The sequence below is a fragment of the Gasterosteus aculeatus genome, chromosome Y, assembly GCF_964276395.1.
Source record: "Gasterosteus aculeatus chromosome Y, fGasAcu3.hap1.1, whole genome shotgun sequence".
NCBI classification, from domain to species: Eukaryota; Metazoa; Chordata; class Actinopteri; order Perciformes; family Gasterosteidae; genus Gasterosteus; species Gasterosteus aculeatus.
This window is the reverse complement of record NC_135709.1, coordinates 7623879-7644893: the sequence shown is the minus strand read 5'-3', so window position 1 is coordinate 7644893 and position 21015 is coordinate 7623879. Positions and strand designations below refer to the sequence as shown.

Genomic DNA, 21015 nt, shown 5'->3' with positions numbered 1-21015 from the left:
CTCACATGCTCATCATATTAGCCGGTCCTCATAAAGTGAAGAAGTTTCATGTCTTGTGGGACTCAATGAGAGCACTTGACTGGGAGTGCAGCACCAGGAGAAAGCACTGCCCGAGCAGCAGCAGCCCCTAGACTTCCTCCCGACTCGCTAGGCGTAGCCGTCAGAAGCAGATTCTCCAGCTCGGACAGAAGATTGTGTGTAAGTGTATCTATTTTCTGTAAATGCAACTCTTTTTAATTGAACAAATTACAGATCATGGGAAGTTCATTCAGATGTGTGAGAGATAAGAAGGCAGAGATTTAGGAGTTCTGGATGTTTAATGACATAATAATGGCGACATGGACGACACAGGGTTTTTTTTCTTCCAAAAGATGCCATGTAAAGATATTTATTATTATTTAAATAGTCTTCATGCAAAAATAATATTAATAAAATAGAATATTTCTAGAAAAAAATGTTGCGTGCCGATTTGACCTATTCAACCAGTAGCAGTCTATTGAGTGAAATCAGGTCATTACAGTAGCAAACATTATAGGGAAACATTTATTTTTTATTTATATAACTATGAGGCGGATGATGAAAAGTGTGGATCAAATAATAAAACACTATGACTATGACTATGGGAAGAAAGGTTGTAAAAGAACGTAAGGGATAGTTTGGGGTTTTGCAGCAGGCCTGTTGGCCGAGACCAATGTGCTGATCAAGAGAGAACAGTTACTGTACTGTGTTGTTGGACAAAACTCATTTACAGTCTTTCATTCATAGTCCTCTGACTTGAGACTAATAGGTGACGTTGAAATTTGTGTGACGCTTTTCACTGGCAGCTTATGAAGCTCGAGCAGACAATTAAAGGTGTTAATCACCTACTGAATATGATGTTACTACCTGTTAAAACCAGTCAACACGCACGCCCTATTTCTGTGGAAACATTTTCATTTTGATTCATCCAAGCCCACTGCGTTTCTTGGCAGGAATAAAAGATTACTACCAAGAGGATTGTAATAGTGAAATTTAAATACAGATATCTGCAATGATGATCTTCCTGTGAGTGTGGTATGACACCGTGTGAACTAACACCTTTTCCCATCTTATATCTCCTCTTTACAGGCACAGAAAGCTTGGATTGAGAGGACCTTTGTGAAAAGAGAATGTGTTCGCAAATTTCCCACAAAGGACCCTGCCAGGTACTTCCACTCCTCACACCGCCTTTGAAGTGCTTATATATTACTTGTGGTAAATATGGACTGAGCCACTAACAGCAGTTATCTCATTTTCATTTAAATATAACTCAAAATCACAAAAAAACAAATCTAACTCAGCATCAAATCATTTAATTTGCTAATTCTTACGGATACATGAACAATTTGAAGAAAAATGTTACTCTCTAAAATTGCAAAGCTTTATTTAAAAAAAATTACAATAAGCAGGCTGGTGAAAACTGATTAGATCTTACATTACTGAAGACTATATAATGACATAAATAAATGAAATATCTTTTACATTTACTGCATGTATGACAGTGCTGACTACAGGTCATGAGACATTTATCAGGATTATATTTCCCAGTGTATTGTGGGACATGCATACTGTCCGGGTCTCTGGGAGCCGCCAGGCGCTGCAGGCTGGATAGATGGGATGCTGCTGAAGGGATTTCTATGAACGGTCGACGCGCGTTTTTAAGTCTACGTCCCCGCAGGGGCCCCCCAGACCGACCGGTCTGTTCTGTGTGTCTACGTAGATGTTCCTGTGATCAGCTGACGTCGCAGCACGTGGCCATCCCCGCCGGTGCCAACTCCCTAGAGGAAGCGAACCAGCTGGTGCAGATTGACACCCCGAAGGATAAATGGAGTGTGATCAAGCACACCAGGACCTACCTGACAGATGCCTACGGCCTGATTGAGTTCCAGAGCGGCGGATTCATCAACAAGGCCATGGTGAGTCAAAGCCCACGGAAAAAGAATCTACACTGACTAGAAATAACTCACCGCACGGTTCCCTTCCCCAATTTTCCACAGTATATTAGAGTCTCCTATGACACCAAACCTGACAACCTCCTGCATTTGATGGTGAAGGACTGGCAGCTGGAACTGCCAACCTTGCTCACCTCCGTCCATGGAGGTCTCCAGAACTTCGACCTGCAGCCCAAACTCAAGCAAGTGTTTGGCAAAGGCCTGATCAAAGCTGCCGTCACCACAGGAGCTTGGATTTTCACCGGTGGGGTCAACACAGGTAGGACGCTGGCAGTTTAGGGTAACGCTTTTATCGTTCCCTTCACAACATAACAATTTGTGTGATTTGACTGACCCATTATCACGGGTTTAAACCCTAAAATTAGAGATTTGCTTGGGTTTTGCGTGTCAGTAACAGCGCTGTGTCCCATGATCCAGCAACATCACAAAGAGTTACAGTTCATGTTTGCGACATTCTGCTCTTTACACCTCAGGGGTGATCCGTCACGTAGGAGAGGCCCTAAGCCTAAAGGCTAGGCCTAAAAGCTCCTCTGGTACCTATGGGCTTCCCTTTGTCATCCTATGCCTGGAGCTCGGATAAGGCAGGGACAGCAAAGAGATGCTCAACTGTCACCACCGACTTCACTCGCTCCCGCGGCTTCGTCCGTTGGCCCATCAAATCAAGACGTTCCCCTTCAACATTTCATTTCCAACGTTTTGTTATCATGAGGGGACACTCACACATGGTTGGACGGAAGAACTAGAAGTATTTCTGGCTTTTTTTTCCAGGTCTGGGTCAGGGGGTTCCTCTAGTGTGCATGATAGTGGAGGGAGGCCCCAACGTGATCTCCATCGCTCTGGAGAGACTGAGAGACGATCCGCCCGTCCCCGTGGTGGTGTGCGACGGCAGCGGCCCAGCTTCCGACATAATATCCTTTGCACACAAGTTCTCAGAGGACGGAGGGTGCGCTTTTCTGTCATTTTCCCTTTTGTGTACGTTGATTGTCGATCCTCCGGTAAAAACAAATAAAGCTGATGTATTCTCCTCGAATCTCCTTTTTGCAGGATGATCAATGATGATGTCAGAGAGCAACTTTTGGTAACTATTCAGAAGACCTTCAACTATATTAAAAGCCAGTCCCGGCAGATACTGCTCATGGTTATGGAGTGCATGAAGAAAAGGGAACTGGTGAGTAGGAGAGTAAACTGAAGGTGTTGATATCTTCAAGCTATTCCAAGTCATTTTTCTAAATAACACGTCTGTGTCAATAAATAAATATCTCTGAGTTGTGAGGCATCTGGTCTCCAGCGTCATTTATCCACTGCACTCATCTGTGTATGTCCATTAACATATTGAATAAACATAATCCCCACAGCATGCTCGTCATCTCTCCTTGTGGTCATGTGCCATATGTTCATGTAATCTAGGGCATTCGCATCTTCACGACATCATCAATCCTCATCTATAAGCAGCATGCTGCTGTTAAGTGGTGCCAGGTGTCTGATTCTGCAGAGATGAACTGGGTTTCAAATGAAATAATGCAGAGAAGTTGTGGGTGACTTCAGCACGCACTTCAGCGGCAGATACTTAGTTTGTAATAGTCAGTGTATATTTAATCTGCAGACTCCATATATTTGGGTGTAACAGATCAGGTCACACTGCCACCTGCTTAGCAGAGACTCTTACTTCATCCATCCACAGTAAGCATGAAGTACACAGATGGAGGAGAGGATCCATCTCCCTAATCCTCATCCAGGTTCTCTTTCCACTCCCCATGTTTTTGAGTGATATCACCTCCCCAGCGACTCTGCATCGCCTATCCCCAACGTATTAGACCGCCTAATGCGCTAACACACTCAGATAAGCAACTTAAGCTGCTTTTTCAAAGATCATTCCACTCTGGGCATTTGGTTTTCACTGATACTCAACCCAGACAATCTGACTGAGCCATCAGGTTGTTTGAGGTCTTCATGAGCAACTAAAAGGCCCCACGGCCAACTGTTCTTAATCTAAAGTGCCATGACTAACCTACAGGTGAATCAGTTTCACAGTCTGGTCCCCAAGTAATCCTTTCATCCTAAATGCAATCCATATGAACAGCTGGGTTTAACAATCACTGATTTAGTAGGCTGAGATTTGCTGTGATGTAACATCTGGCTGCAATACATAAACAAGTCAGGAGTTCACTAATTTAATAGTCTCCCTATTTGTGAGAAAAAAGCACAACTGTCTGAAAGAGCCGCAGAGTTTATCGGCCTTCATTGTCGACGCATCCCGAGACCGGCACAGACATCCCTATCGCCGCGCCACATGCGCATGCCAACTTAATCCCATTCAGCATGGCTGCACATGTGACAGCCCCGTCTGTGTAATTTCATTAGATAAAGTTGAGTCCATAAACAAAGGAAAACACAATCATGCTGTCTGACCGGCAAAAAGAGTTCAGCCTGCAGCGAGAGGTCTATCTGAAAACAATCTCCCACCAGTTCATCACCACATGTTTACATCTGCAGTTAGATCGTTCCTCCATTTGTTTTGGTGGTTTGTTATCAACCGATTCAATCACTGCAGGGTACGGCTCCACATCTGCGGCAGTTTCTTCTCTTTACGTTTTGTTTTTTTTCACACGCAGATCACAGTTTTTCGAATGGGTTCTGAGGGACAACAAGATATTGAAATGGCCATTCTTACCGGCCTGTTAAAAGTTACGATCGGGCTGCATTGCAACCGGCATATCATTACATTACGTTACATTACATGTCATTTAGCGGACGCTTTTATCCAAAGCGACGTACAATAAGTGCATTCAACCATAGGGTACAAACTCAGGAGAACAAGAAACAAGAAAGTGCAATTTCCTCAAATAAGCCAATTTACAATTTGCTATAGATGAGTGACGTTACAAGTACAATTTAAGTGCTACAATTTGTTAGTCTTTAGTCGAGGTAGAGTCTGAAGAGGTGTGTCTTTAGTTTGCGGCGGAAGATGTGAAGGCTCTCTGCGGTCCTGGTGTCTTCAGAGAGCTCGTTCCACCATTTTGGCGCAAGGACAGCAAAGAGTCGAGATATATCAGTGTGTGTTACTTTCTTTTGTCATCTACTACATGCGCGGTATTCTCTCTCTTCCCGTCCTTACATTTCTATGGCATCAGGCACAAATGCAGCAGCAGCCGATCAGCTTAGTTTGGCCCTGGCGTGGAACAGAGTGGACATTGCTCGCAATCATTTGCTTACTGACACAATTTACCAGTAAGTGGGGCTCGCATGTGAATCGTGTCCATAAATCATTTCACATGAGTGCAGTACATTTGGTAAATGTATTTAGTACAGGAGGAAAATCAGTTGCTTTTGACTTGGAGTTCCTCAAAATCCCCTTCCACTGAAAATGTATGTAGCTTATTGTTACTTCACTTGGTGGGAAAAAACATAGTAGTTTTATATGCCTTCAACTATATCTGGTGGGAATCTTTAAACAACAGAGTATCCTTAGTAGATGTCTCCTGTAAACTGCGTTGTCTCAGATTCACACAAATTCCAATGACAACTAATACTAGCGGCAGACATTTCATTTCCATTTGTATTCTTGCGATTCCCTACGTTTCCTTGGTAAGCCGGCCGGCGCCATCGCCAACGCTACGACCTCTGGAGCACCAGCTCAAGAGAAGCAAAAGAGTCCTGCCCGTGCTCCTCAAAATAAAGGCCGAGGAAAGAAGGGAATGGGGAAGGGAAAGACAAAGCCTGAACCCCCGGAGGAAACAGACCCCAGGAAGTTGGGAGTTGATGCGTTGGGTGAGAGTGGAGTTTATGGAAACAATTCTCACTTTAGTTAGAAGTATAAATATATAATAAAAGCTGTGAACGTGTAAATGTCAAGTCACCTATCTGGCTCTAGGTGAACTTTCTGGAGCAGGCCATGATGGATGCTCTCGTGCTTGACCGAGTCGACTTTGTCAAACTGCTCCTGGAGAATGGGGTCAATATTCACCACTTCCTCACCATTCCCAGACTGGAGGAGTTATACAACACGGGCCTGACACACTTCAAATGAAATAAAAAATGAGACTGAATCCATTTAATATACAGATCTGACAAATATGTTTGCTTGAGACTAATTACACAACCTGTTTCTTTTTTTCTTTACTCTTCCATCAGAAACTTGGTCCTGCTAATTCACTCAATACTGTGGTGAGGGATGTCAAAAGTGTACAAAATCTCTCCAATTACATGCTATTTTCTGCATAATGTACATTGACAGGACTGTTTCTGGTTGTATATCATCTTGAGGCACTTGCTATAATATATATTGCTCTGGTGGTTTTGCAGGGGAACCTTCCTCCAGATTATCAGATCCCTGTGATTGATATTGGTCATGTGCTGGAGTGCTTCATGGGGGGAGCTTACAGGAGCAATTACACCAGGAATGCTTTCCGCAACCTCTACAATAATTTGTATGGACTAAAAAGGGTACGACTGGTTGGGGGTGGAATGATAACAGCTTGTTCATTATATTAAGTAACGCTTAACGGTGTTAATGATGTTTTGCTCTCTTTCTGCAGCCGAAGGTGGAAATTGACGTGGAGGATTCAAGTTTCCCTTCCATGAGCTGATGCTGTGGACGGTGCTGATGAAGCGCCAGAAGATGGCACTGTTTCTGTGGAAGCGTGGAGAAGAAGCCATGGCGAAGGCCCTGGTGGCCTGTAAACTGTATAAAGCCATGGCACATGAGTGCTTTGACAGTGAATTGGTGGATGACATCTCCCAAGACCTGGAGAACAACTCAAAGTGAGAACATTTAATATCTCTCACACTTGTTTCAGTTTTTCGTTTTCACAAGGCATTAATAGTAATATAATTGTCCAATTATTGTCATTGCTTTTTATCATCTTATTTTGCATGTCTTTTAATCTCTGTGATCTCAAACTCTTTTGAGTGTAATTGCAATAAACAAATGAATAATATAGCTTCCACTCTTTCGTAGAGAATTTGGTCAGCTTGCCTATGAGCTGTTGGACCAGTCCTACAAGCATGACGAACAGGTCGCTATGAAACATACGAGCTGGTCAACTGGAGTAACTCCACCTGTCTGAAGCTGGCTGTGGCTGCTAAGCAACGCAACTTCATTGCCTACACCTGCAGCCAGATGTTGCTCACTGACATGTGGATGGGCTGCTTAAGGATGGGCAAAAATCCCGGCCTCAAGGTTGACAGGTTGACGTGTATGTAATATTGCCTGAAAGTAAGAATAAAATAACAAACTGTGTCTTATGAAAACGTTTTTCTCCTCAAGGTTATTCTTGGAATTGTCTTTCCTCCTCTGATCCTACTTTTGGATTTCCGTCTCAAAGAGGGTGCATCTTATCGTACAGCTGAAAACAAAGAACAAGGAAACGACAAGGATGACGACTCAAAATCCGGCAAAGTAATTTTACACAAACGTTTTGAATACCGTTATTTGTTAGAGGTGAAAATTATGAGCTTAAAGAGTTTGCTGTTATGTTGTTATAATTATAATTATATATGTATATGTAGGAGAGCAGCACTAATGTCCGCAAAATCCCGATTGGCAAAAGGTTCTTTGAGTTTTATAATGTGCCATTCACCAAATTCTGGTTCAATACTGTAACTTTTCCCACATTTATTTGGTATTTTTTTCACTTGAGAGTGTAGCGACTAAAATACAATGGTATTTTGTTATTTTAGATTTGCTATCTGGGATATTTGATGTTGTACAACTACATAATCCTGGTAAGAATGAAGCGATTGCCATGTTTATAAGAATGGACCGTCATTGCATACATCCTCACGCTTGGATCAGAAAAAGTCAGACAGGTAAAAGCCATTAAATATGATCAATCTGCTCTTGCATGAGTCTTTATATGTGTATACATATATGTAGCGGCTTATACACAACAAAACTATCCAAAAGCCGCAGCAGGCTAAGACATGAGGAGAATATACTATCGCACTGAAGTATTTCATCTGATGTTTATTACTCCGTTTCACCAGCAGAAAGAATACACGCCAATCACTTACATTGATAGATGCCTTTCATCAGTCAAGAGAGGATCAACAGCGTATAAAACTTCGTAGTGACGTTAGTGACAATAATTACTACAGTAATTGATGGTGACGATGACGATGACGATGACAATGACGGTCAAAAGAAAGTTTGTTCCCCATGCTCACCCTGCAGCCTATAATATACATGTAAAAATTGTAGACATTTTGTTACATCTGCATAACCTTTAAATATGTAGATTCTGATGTCCGAGCCGGGGAAGCTGAAACAGAAGATAAGTGTGTGGCTGGAGGAGTACTGGAACATCACAGACCTGGCGGCCATTTGCACCTTCCTCCTTGGTCTGATGCTCCGTCTGCAGCACGAGCCTTACATGGGCTACGGCAGAGTCATCTACTGCATAGACCAGGGGTATTCAACTAAAATGTCCAGAGGTAGAGGTCCAGTTGGAGAAATTTTCTTGAAGCAAAGGTCCAGAAGATCATAATGTCTAACTATTTAGTGTGATATATATTTAGGTAGCCTGGTAGTTGTATAAACATCTGCATATAATCAATACCTTTCAAATCAAAGGAATTCGGTACGATTAAAACACTTTTTAACAATATTTATTATCATGTAACATAGAACTGGACTTTTGTGTGACTGCAGATATGTATAATGCTCTCTCATGAACTAAATAAAAGTAGGGCTGCATTTTTAAAATAAAATAAATGCAAAATGAAAATGGTGCATGTAATAATAAATAATAATAATCAAATAAAGTCCTTAACTTCAGAAAAAATAAATAAAGGGAGGAAAAGCTTAAATGTCCCCGTTTCTGTTTCAGTCCCAAACGATTTTACAGATAATAAATCTTAACACATCTTAACAATTTAACAGTTTTAGAGCATTAGTCTTGCATCCCACTTCCCCACTTTGTTGGTCAGTGGGAGAATTGAGCTCTAGCTTGTGCTGCCAGGACTTTAAACCTGGGCTTGAATGGAGTCAGGGCCATCCGCATGCACATGTGGAGGTGCTCATTGGTGAGCCTCGAACGATATTTATTTTTGATGATATTCATCGTGGAGAAAGCTGCCTTGCAGTTGTAGGTGGAGCCAAACATGGTCAAGATGTATATGGCAACATTCCTCAGACCTGGAAAAGCTGTCCGACCGTTTGGAGACAGAAAGTGGAAGGGTCAGTTCTTAGAAACTGCTCTCTCAGGGACACATCTGCTTGGAGATCAACCAGTTGCATCCGGAGAGGCCCAGGATTTACCCATTTAAAGTGCTGTGTGACTTCCTCTGAGAACCCCCTGACATCCGTGATGAAAAATGGGTTCTGAATGAACATGGTGAGCTGCTGTCCAAAGCTGAAGCTGTCAAAACGGTTGCTGAAGTTTACGATCAGCTTATCGATGAAGTCAACAAAAGAAGACACATCTCTCTGTCCCTGTACCTGTTCCTGCACTGCTGGGAAGTGTGCACAGTCTCCCTGCAGGTCTTCCTTGAACAACTCAAGTTTCTTTTGAAAGGAGCGGACAGCGGTCATCAGTTCACAAATTGAATTGTCCTTGCCCTGTAGCCTCAAATTCAGTTCATTCAGATGTGCAGTGATATCAACCAAAAAGGCCACATTATCCATCTGTTTCTCATTTCTTAAAAAGAGAGAAAACTGCGTTGCCTTCTGATGTCTTAGCTCTGCCAAAAAAGATGCTACTTCCCTGCTGATGGACCAAAAGCGCGCTAAGACTTTCCCTTTGCTGAGCCATCTCACATTATTGTGCAGCAAAAGATCATCAGCATTGGCATCAACTTCTCTGAGGAATTCCCTCAGCATGCGATGCTGGGTGGAAGAGGATGCCCTGAGAAAATTGATCATTTTCATCATTGTATTCATCACTTCAGCATGCTCATCTGACAGGGAGGCACAGAGGACAGATTGGTGAATGATGCAATGCTAAGCTATGAGCTCTGGATTGTCCTCTTTCAGTCTTGCTACAGCTCCTTTCTCTCTCCCTATCATAGCAGGGGCTCCATCTGTGGCTATTGAAACCACTTGTGTTGGCTCTATTCCTCTCTTCGTTAACATCTCCTTAATGGCCAGGTAGATATCTTCTCCTCTTGTACTGGTTTGAAGGGGAGTGACACCTAACAGGTCTTCACAGAATGCTTTCTGGTCTGTGTTGAAAAACCTGACATACACTAACAGCTGAGCATTGTCACAGATGTCAGTGGACTCATCCACAGCTAAGCCTACACATGGTGCCTTATGTATGGCTTCATTTAGCTGGGTCAGCACATCCTGAGTTAATATTTCACCTTTCTTTGTGGCAGATGATGCTGACATGGGTATTTGCTTTATCTTATCACAAAGCTCTTGTTTTGGTTTTCCGTCAAGTAATGTTTCAGCGACGACACTCATGCATTCTTTGACAAGCCCTCCATCAGTAAATGGCTTTTTGTGTTGCCCCAAAATCCAAGCAACTCTGAGGGAACACTCATGAGCACGTTGTTGGGCAGTGAACGTGTGGCTCAGGATCCTGGTTGACTGTTCATATTGGGCTGTGAGGCCACTTATTTTCTGTGATCTCACTTCGGATTTGAGTGGGTATGTTTGTTCAAAACCTTTATGTTTTGTCTCATAATGGCGTTTCACATTGCCACTTTTAATAAGTGCCACGGTTTCTGAACATATAAGACACACTGGTTTTGTGCTCCCTGTGGGAAGTATGAACAGAAATGAGTCTGTCCATTCCGGATTAAATGCTCTATTTTCGCTGTCAACTTTTCTTTTTTTGGAGAGCGACATTTGTTCCTTATGTTTCTCTCCCTTTCTCTGTCTCACTCGCCTTTTCCTCAACTTTCTCCGGCGCAGTTGTCCGTTTCTCTCCCTTTGCTGTCTCAATCGACTTGTCCTCAACTTTCTCCGGCACAGTCGTCCGTTTCTCTCCCTTTGTTTTCTAAATGTGTCGCTATCTTTCTTTTTCTTTCTCTAACTTTCTCATCTCTCAGCGCGGCCGCAGCGCTGTCTTGAGACGTAATGTTTACCGCCGAGAATGCATAGATTTGATTGGCTGAATGGTATCACGTGGGATGGCTTAACTCGCATGCAATTGGTCTGTTCGTTTCCTCATCCGCTAAACCACTACCGTAAGTACTGCAAAAGCCGCGCCGCGCCGCCGGGTAAAAAAAATAAAAACGCGTCAGGTTTTAAATCACAACCTTCTGTTTTGGCTGGCGGTCCGGGTCCGGATGGGACGGCCTCTGGGTCCGGACCCGGACCGCGGTCCGCCAGTTAGTGACCTATGGCATAGACATAATCTTCTGGTACATCCGTGTGTTGGACATCTTTGGATGATGATAGGGAAGATGGTAACAACATTTACTGTTTTGCAAATCATGTAGAAACCACATGGCATGCGACACAAACACAATGCACAGAGGTTCACACCGAGTCCAAATTTGCGTTTGCTTCTCGTCTTTCAGATGATAGATATGATGTACTTTGTGGTGATCATGCCTTGCCTCAGGCAAGCCATCCTTCACCCCGATCAGGAGCCGACGTGGCGCCTGGCCAGAAACATTTTCTACATGCCCTACTGGATGATCTACGGAGAGGTTTTTGCGGACTCGATAGACCGTAAGACGCGAGTTCATAGTAAGATTCTGTTTTCTGATTCTTGGCAGATGATCAATGTTACAGTACTTTTCCTGTCTCATATTCCCTCATTCCCTGATCCTTTGTGAGTAACATAGCACAGTGTTACCCCTTTCATATTTATCTCCCTCTGCTGGAAAATCTATATTATTCTTCAATACATGGTAATCATTTTGCATTGAGGAGGAGCGGAATAGTATTATTATGTCATTTTCGGAATCATGATCATCTGCCTTTAAATATTTTTCTGCCAGTGTTTCTTCTGTCAGGGTGAAAGCAATAACCAGCAATTGGTTATTAAATAGTAACACAGTTGTTTTCTGAGGAAGTTGCTGATCCTTGTGTTTGCTTTAATCTACTAAAACAGAAGCGAGAGATACAAATCTTTGAACTTTTTTTATTACTGGAAGTTGGGGAAACATTTTTTAGAAAACCAGTCTGGTCTTTCACGGACATCCGCTTGACCTTGACAGAAGGGCAATACATGAAACAAACTGGCACTATTGATTCTCATGCCTTTTCAATGTTCTCCCAAGTCTACGCGATGGAAATCAACCGTGAGTAGTCTTCAAACCAAGAACGCATTTCAAATCAGTTCAGCCAAACAGCTCAATTTCTACAGCTAGATCTCTTTGTTTGCTGCAGCTCCATGTGGTGACCATTTATTTGATGAGGACGGTAAGAAACTGCCTCCGTGTATCCCCGGTGCCTGGCTCACACCTGCCATCATGGCCTGTTACCTCCTCGTGGCAAACATTCTTCTGGTCAACTTGCTGATCGCCGTGTTCAAGTAAGTATCTGCTTGCATGTCTAACTGCTCTACCGTGTTTCAAGGAACATCTGCCAGTAAAGTGCGTGCTCACTGGTCCTGGTTTCCTGTCCCACAGCAACACTTTCTGTGAAATCAAGTCCATTTCCAACCAGGTGTGGAAGTTCCAGAGATATCAGCTGACCATGACGTTCCATTACTGCCCCATCCTGCCGCCACCTCTCATTATTTTTAGCCACATCTACATCCTCTTCAACCGGCTGTTTCGCCGATGTTCCAGAAAGAAACAAGATGGAGAGCTGGATGAGAAGGATCGCGGACTCAGTAAGTTATCTAATGATACAAAAACAAAAGCATGCACACATTAATACAGCCTCAATTATAGGAGAGTATAGATTCTGATCATGATTTCTTTCTATCAGAGCTCAGGCTGAATCCAGAGGAGCTCAAATGTCTGTATGAGTTTGAAGAGCAGTGTGTGGAGGAATATTTCTGCGAGGAAGAGGATGAGCAGCAGTCTTCCAGTGACGAACGCATCAAGGTTACCTCAGAAAAGTGAAAACCCCTCTGAATCACATCTCACACGTCTGTAACCATGTTGATCGCATAGACTATTTCTCTCTGGTCTTCTCGGCAGTGTTGAGAATATGTCCATGCGCCTGGAGGAGGTAAACAAGAGGGAGAACACCATAAAGGCCTCCCTGCAGACAGTGGATCTGCGCTTGGCACAGCTCGAAGAGATCCACGGAAGGATGGTGGTCACCCTGGAAAAGCTTGCGGGCATGGACAAACTGGAACTGACCAGAAGCCATTCACGAACCTCGTCCGCCTGTGAGCCTTAACAGTGCTGATTGCTATAGTCTGTACCGCTTCCACATGGACATGGAGGAATTTGCGAAGCAGAAGGACACAGATGAGACAACGAAAACTGGCGTAGAGAGACAGAGGAGCCTGAGGGAAGCCTCCAGTATTCGCAACCCTGGTCTGTCCGCAAGAAAAGCGGACAGACCTTAGAGGTCGGTGGTCTGGACAGATCACGACCAGGTTCTTGCGTGGGCATTCTCATATCGCCATGTGAACCGAAGCTTGCCTCTGCTGCATCGAGTCAAGAGACCTTATCCAACCTAAAAAACGGCAGCACGATGCTGCTGGACAGACTAAAGCATTGTTCTGCACCGAAAAGAACCAAATCCTTGAGATACTCTCCAGTTGAAGACCAAGCCACTTCTCCTTTGACAAAGAGGAGGGCTATGAGCACCATAATTGTCAGCCCGCCTGATGAGCCCAAGGAAGCAGATGAGACTTCAAAGAAGTCTGTAACTTCCTCTTCCCGAAAGAGGACTAAATCGTTGAAATATTTCCATGGTAAAATCCAAAGTCAGACGTCTCCCGTGACAAAGAGGAGAGCCATGAGCGGCATCCTCCACCAACCAGCGGAGGCAGGTGATGATGTGCAAACGGATGACTTTAAGTCGGTAGTGGAGCAGCTCACTAAAACACAGAACCAGCGGCCAGAGAACTTGGAGAACAAGATGCACCCGAGCACTACCGGTCCCATGACGAAAGTTTCAACGGTCAGAACTCTCTCCCAGCAGTTTCAAGCCTGTGCTGCACCCACAGAACTTAAAACAGGGGAGTACCAGACGGAAAGCAAAGGAGCTCGTCCAGCAGAGGAACCCGCAGGAGGCCACACAAAGATGAAGGCCAAGCGGAATCTCTCAGACGCTACTGAATATCTGACTGGCTGATGAAAAGTGATTTCCATTGCACAGATCGCAGAGCTTCAACACCCGTGAGAGGAAAGCAAAGGTGGTGAGTAAGGATCCCGGGGCCTCGAGCAGCGAGAGGGACCTGGTTGAAGCCTGCAGAGTAGCAGGCGACGGTGCAGGGAAGAAGATGGAGGCAGAGCAGAGAGAAGATATTCTGCCTGGAAATTAGATACGAGCCATAAAGAGAGGTGGGATGAAACAAAATTAGGAATTAATTATTTATGGAGGACGAATTGAATGGTTACAGCAATGCAGAGAACTATCCTTCCTTTGGTCGGATAGATAGATAGAAAATAGAATGGCAGTAATTCATTCCCACACTTTCTTTTCTTTCCGTCATGCATTAAATGTTAGTTCAGTTCAGTACAAAGTAGTGAAAAAAACCCATAGCTTTCTCTTTTACATATTCACTTTCTTTACTCTTTCATTGGTTTAACAAACAGTAATTCCAAATCATTCACATAACAGCTTTCCTCAAATATTGTGTTTTCGTGTTTAATGTCTACATTTTATGGTGAAAATAAAGTAAACACACATCAGTTAGTTAGGCCCAAATCAAAACACTATTTGAACATCACAAACATTTTCAGATATGATTGACACTTTTGAATAATCTTTAAACATATTCTTCTCAGATACTTTTAAATGTGCTTAATACTTTTCCACCTTATAGCTTTCATGAAAATACTGACAATGGCACAACTATATGTAGTTATCAGGAATCAGGAATCAGGAAACATTTATTACCAAAATATGCCAAACATACAAGGAATTTGTCTTGGCAGTTGGTGCGCGACAGTAGACAGACAAGACAGCAGTAAGTAATAAAATAAATATATAAAGTAAAATGAAATGCTAATGCAATGGGTTAGTAGAATAAGGCTATTGGTTAGTATAAAACAAGGGAATAAAGTTAACAATTTTAAATATTAAAAAAGTTTTTAAAAAAATTTAAAAAAATTAAGCATAAAGTGCACTAACGAACAAGTAACAAAGTGACGAGTGACGACAAAGTGATGAATTACAGTTAAAGTAACACCTCTCTGCAGAGCGGATGACACGCTGCAGCCTGCCCTTGTCCTTGGCTGTGGCTGCAGCGTACCGGACGGTGATGGAGGAGCAGAGGATGGACTCGATGATGGCCGTGTAGAAGTGGACCATCGACGTCTTTGGCAGGTTGAATTTCTTCAGCTGCCTCAAGAAGAACAACCTCTGCTGAGCCTTTTTGGTGATGGAGCTGATGTTCAGCTCCCACTTGAGGTCCTGGGTGATGATGGAGCCCAGGAAACGGAAGGAATCCACAATAGTGACAGGGGAGTCACACAGGGTGATGGGGGAGGTTGGGGCTCTGTTCCGCCGGAAATCCACAACCATCTCCACTGTCTTTAGAGCGTTGAGCTCCAGGTTGTTCTGACTGCACCAGGACACCAGATGGTCAGACTCCCACCTGTAGGCGGACTCATCCCCACCAGAGATCAGTTCAATGAGGGTGGTGTCATCCGCAAACTTCAGGAGCTTGACGGACTGGTGACTGGAGGTGCAGCTGTTGGTGTACACGGAGAAGAGCAGAGGGGAAAGAACGCAGCCTTGGGGGGAACCGGTGCTGATGGACCGAGAGGCAGAGACATGTTTCCCCAGCTCCACGTGCTGCTTCCTGTCAGACAGGAAGTCTGTGATCCATTTGCAGGTGGAGTTGGGCATGTGCAGCTGAGTTCGTCCTGCAGCAGAGACGGGATGATGGTGTTGAAGGCAGAGCTGAAGTCCACAAACAGGATCCTGGCGTAGGTTCCTGGGGAGTCCAGATGCTGGAGAATGTAGTGGAGGGCTCTTGTTTCTTGTACAGCTCCCAAGAAACAAACCACCTTTCGCAGTTTCATTTTGACACACAAACCTGTTAAAATGAAGGTTTCCTTCAGTACGGTAGGTTATATTCATACTTTTTTTTAAATCACAAAACGATAGCTCCTTAGAGGCACGTAATAACAATTATAAATGGTGCCAGTGCAACAGGAGACTGTAGGCATATACGAATACATGAATTCACAGAGACAAGAACAATCAATACTGCATAGATTTAATAGTATATTGAGTGTATAAAATGATGCTACAATTTATGAAATAATCTGCATTTTTGTTTTTTTCCCCCCTATTTATAAGACAACTAGGTGGAATTGTATTATATTAGATAAAGACAATGCTCTGGACATCCAACAGAGGTATTATCTCTGCCTCCTGTGAGCAGACTCCGCAGAACCCGTTAAAAACTAATTCTGACAATCACACACAGGTCTTTTGAATGAGAGGATATACAGTATCAGGCCTGAGTCCTTATTGATCCTCTCAAAGCCGATCAGGATGGCATCACGACCGCCGGTGAACCCGTGAGCTTCAGCTGGCGGTGAGGAACTCTCATATTACCACTGCGCTCGCTGCTGGGAGGACGCCCGGGAGGCGGGTCAGAAACGGCAAAAGTCCCTCTAGAGCTGTGAACACTAGAGATGATCCGCTTAGAGGAGTGTACACTTGAAGAATTTTATCCTCGTCGACTTCTTCTCGGTGATCTTGACAGGTTTGCCTGATCCTCCGGCGTTGTTGTCAGTCTATGAATGAAAAAAAGTGGTGGAGAAAAAGTTATAAATAAAGCTTCACATTAATCGTAGCACCTGTCAAGGTTATAGATTTGAATTATATTCCCATCAATCGAGCGAATAAACATTATGATGAAACTGGTTGTCAGGGTTGGAAAAATATAGAAATGTTATGCTTGTAACAGTACTATCAATAAACTGGAGGCAGTTTGTAGCCCGAGAGGCGGAATACATGCACCCACTAATGCTCATTTGCTGAGGCAACCTAGATAAGCATTTTATATATATATTTTTTATTATCTGAAAAATGGCAGCTGGACAATAAGAAGAAAGTGACAAGAGATTTCAGTGAATTGGTCTGACTCCATATATTGTAAAAGTATCAATCACTTACTGTCTTTGAGCTCAGATTATGTAATATGTCTCTTCCCATGTTATAAAAAGCCTGGAATGACAAATAGAAATTAAAAAAACATGTTGAATGTACATCTTCGTTGGCTGTGTTACTTGGTTCTTTCAGGGTTAACAAAAATTAACTCACCTCTTGGACATTTAGACTAGACTTTTCACTTGTTTCCAAGAACTTAACTCCATAATCAATAGCCAGCTAAATGAGAGAGAAATACATTGTTAGAGTGTCACTCAACCTTACCAGCATTGTCATTTGTTTCTGACTGATTCTTAATGATTTGGCTGCGAAAACGGACTTTTCCCCCTCTGTCTTTGGACACCTGTCGCCTGTCGGACATGTCGCATTTATTACCCAGTATCATCTTCTCCACGTCAGACGAGGCGTGCTGGAAATCCAGGAGAGTCATTATGCAAAGTTGTGCTTATAATATTAGACAGCTACTAATACTAGTTTCAATTCAGTGCTCACCTCTTCAATATTTCTGATCCAGTTTTTTATGTTTTCAAAAGACTTCTCATTGCTGATGTCATAGACCAACATGATGCCCTGTGAAGAAAAACAGTCCTCCTTGTAAATAACAATTCCAACCCTTAAATACATGAAATAAACCAATAGGGAGGATGTGCAGGGTGATGTACAAACACCATTGCTCATCTGTAGTAAGCTGTGGTGATGGTGCGAAACCGCTCCTTTCCTGCAGTGTCCCTAAAAAACATTCAGTCAGAAGTACACAGTAGGATCACATTCAGATTCTTTAAAGAAAAAAACAAAACTTAAATAGTGAAATATCCTTTACCATATTTGAAGATTGACTCTCTTTCCATCCAGCTCTATTGTTCGGATTTTGAAGTCTATTCCTTTTTTTCAATAAACAACCACAGACAAAGGCGTATGGTTACTGCATTGATTAGTTACATGTAAGTATTAAACATTTTTGCTAATCTTCTTCCCCTATGTGAGTAAATAACATTTCAATGAACTGTTAATCCTATGTCAAGTTTTGGGATGGCATCATTTCATGTCTCAGGCCAGAGCTCTGCTGGAGTGTACTGTAGAGCTTAATGGGGGACATAACTATATTTTAACAATTCTGAATACAAGAATGAAAGCCTTGTGTTTCAATGAGGTTTCCAAAGGTTATCCATCATCACTATAGTATTTCATTTCATTCCACATTTAACCTCTAGTGCCTAAACATGAGCCATCAAGGACAGGTGATCACTACAATGATATGGAATGCCGTTTTAGTCAAAATTAAATAAATGAATAAATACGTAAATACATGAAATATGCATTTGAAATACATCATGAAATAAATAAATGATGCAATAAATACATAAATATTAAATACATTTAATTATTTCATGGTACTTTTATTTCATAATGCCACTTATCATTTCCAGAGTCTTTTATTTCATAATGCCGTTTTTTATTTCCAGAGACTTATTTCATAATGCCGTTAAAATAACAATAAAATATGAAAAGTGTCATATGTCTATATATAGTACCACGACATGCCTGCAATGCTAGGATGCATCGGCTGATAAAGGCATGCATTCTGTCAGATAGATCTTTAGGTGCGGCAGCGCGCTGCTCACCTATTGCGGATATGAAGGTGGTATTGAAGGAGTCCTTGCTGAACCTGAACAGCAGACATGTCTTGCCGACTCCGCTGTCTCCGATGAGCAGCAGCTTGAATAAATAATCGTACGTTTTTGCCATTTCAAAACACCGTAGACTCCGACGCTTCGCTAGTAATTCACCGTATTGGGCCGGGGTCCCTACGCCTGGAAATCCTCAGCTGTTTTGGGGAGATTAGGGAAACTGACTGGTGCCGAAGGGGAGTGTCGTTACTTGCCGAACTGCATTATGGTATATGACGTTTAAAGAGATAAGGGGCGAGGCATAACTTTTGGAATATACATTTTGTTTTTTTACAATGAATGTCATATGAATCGGTTAAAATACAATATTAGTGGCTGGTCGAATAAATCCCTTAATTTGGATACTTTTTGATAAATGTGATGATGAGTAACGTTAAACCATATTTTTTTTCTTAGGTGTCCAACGTCCCTTATTGATAGGCTTGTCTGTCCTGAGATTAATTTCGTCAAACAAAATTGCATTGAAAGACAATGCTCGTGTATTATATGTTAATAATATATCGTGTTCACAATATCCAAAGATATTTCAGGTCTGGCAACAACAATTCCTGGCAGCGCCAGTGCGCACCGTTCCGCTGCCTCCAGCCGACGCATGCGCAGTACAGCGAGCCTCACACGGTGAAAATGCCTGTAAGTTACGCTGTTCTTCTTCGGTGATTTATTTTCTTTGTTATTGAACAATGTAGTCATCTGTCAGTATTTCCTTTACCCATCGAGTTCCCATCGTCCTACTGGGCGGTTGTTTGCGCGTCCCGGACCCTCGGAGATTGTGGTGGCTGTACGTAGCAGCAGAAGCACATGGCGATGGTTAGCCGGTGCTAATTTAGCGTTAACCTGTACTGTACTGAACTGTACCGTAAGTTGTCGTTAATTCTGTTCATCGGCGGTTTGTCAACGTCCGCAGTAAAATGTTGCATTAATGTTAGCAAAGAAAACTGGGGACATATTTGCCATATTGCGTTACGTTAGATCGGGTTATGTATTGGAAAGACAACGCACTGGCTTTTAGCTTCGTCCTATCTGACTTAACCTGGCTCGGGTTGACTTGTCTACAACTTGTCTAACTATAGTGAATGTACTTTCCCTGTAGCTCGCCAGAGACCTCCTCCACCCTTCTATTGAACTTCAAAGAAGAGAGCACAAAAAGAAAATACTCGTCCAAAGTCCCAACTCCTACTTTATGGACGTCAAGTGTCCAGGTACAGCGTCACACGTTCACTCAGCACATCATGGAAACGTTGACTGTTGATCATAAGGGTGCGTTGGTTTCTGTGCAGGCTGCGCAGACCGTGGTGCTGTGCCTGTCAAGTGGAGGAAAGGCCAGACTGACTGAGGGTAAAACCCATCAACGCTTTATCACTGCTAGTTGACCTTTAAAAAGGTGTACACATGTCAAGTAGAAGGCTGCCTTCGCTCACTTTTCTTTGTTTTACAGGTTGCTCTTTCAGGAGGAAGCAACCCTAAAGAGGGATTCCCCACTTTGTAATCAAGCCATGCTGTTGATAAATCCCTTTATTTCCATCAATTACAAAACTGTTGTTCACTGACTAATTGGCAGGTTCTGCTACTGTATGTCCAACTTTTATTAAAAAGATGAATGAACTGGAATAAACAAGTTTTTCTAAATGAACAATAACATCTTGTAAAGGAAATAAATTAATCGGTTATAAAATGTGAAGCAATCTGGAACTTTTATTGAAGAACAACAACAGTTTGTCACAATTTGAAAATTACCTTCACAGAAGGCATAGAAGTAATTGTTTTGGGCCTTTTGACAATATGTGCCATAGATTTCTTAGGAAAAACACACATATATAAAAAGATGTGAATTTTGAGTAGAGACATAGCACAGTTAAAAAATACAGTTCTGCCAACTTGGTGAAATGAAACAATGCAATGAATACTCCACTTGCATATCTGTGAACCAGGAGAGTTGCTCAAAATTGCGTTGTCAAATATTTTACACCTAATGCTACCTATTTCCATTATATTACTCTGAAAGGCAGACCTCTAAAAGCATGTTCACCAAAGAAAGAATCAAAAAAACAGAAAAACCACATGCTCTACAACAGCTTTTGTTTGATTACTGCGTCTGACATTGCACTCCACTTCTTGGACCCTCCTCGTCTTCCTCTTAAGGTTCCCCACTGGTACTTTGCTGATGTGTCCGCACATCCACCTCACAAAGTTGAACCTCCGCCAT

At 42.7% G+C, this 21015-nt stretch overlaps 1 protein-coding gene and 1 long non-coding RNA gene across 5 annotated transcripts; one reads left to right on the top strand and one right to left on the bottom strand.

Annotated features, from left to right (window-relative positions):
- Positions 1–15907: 15907 nt before the first annotated feature.
- On the bottom strand, positions 15908–19009 carry LOC120812740 (ras-related protein Rab-8B-like). 3 transcript variants are annotated; one of them, XR_013454800.1, is made up of 8 exons: positions 18747–18949; positions 17945–18005; positions 17617–17853; positions 17444–17533; positions 17278–17343; positions 17131–17181; positions 16567–16748; positions 15908–16039 (listed from the first exon to the last, which is right to left on the bottom strand). XR_013454800.1 is itself a non-coding variant. In XM_078097459.1 (8 exons), the coding sequence occupies exons 3-8, from the start codon at positions 17793–17795 to the stop codon at positions 16656–16658; spliced, it is 381 nt and encodes a 126-aa protein (XP_077953585.1). In that variant the 5' UTR covers positions 17796–17853; positions 17945–18005; positions 18747–19009; the 3' UTR covers positions 16207–16655. The 3 variants fall into 3 exon arrangements, 2 of the variants coding, with proteins under 2 accessions (XP_077953585.1, XP_040024845.1); XM_078097459.1 differs by lacking the exon at positions 15908–16039 and having other exon boundaries at positions 16207–16748; positions 17617–17694; positions 17793–17853; positions 18747–19009; XM_040168911.2 differs by lacking the exon at positions 15908–16039 and having other exon boundaries at positions 16207–16748.
- A 349-nt stretch (positions 19010–19358) lies between these two features.
- On the top strand, positions 19359–20490 carry LOC120812742 (uncharacterized). Of its 2 annotated transcripts, none has more exons than XR_005710720.2 (4): positions 19359–19442; positions 19903–20011; positions 20090–20147; positions 20248–20490. It is a non-coding gene; the product is annotated as an uncharacterized LOC120812742 (long non-coding RNA). The 2 variants fall into 2 exon arrangements; XR_005710721.2 differs by having other exon boundaries at positions 19401–19668.
- The last annotated feature ends 525 nt before the right edge of the window (positions 20491–21015 follow it).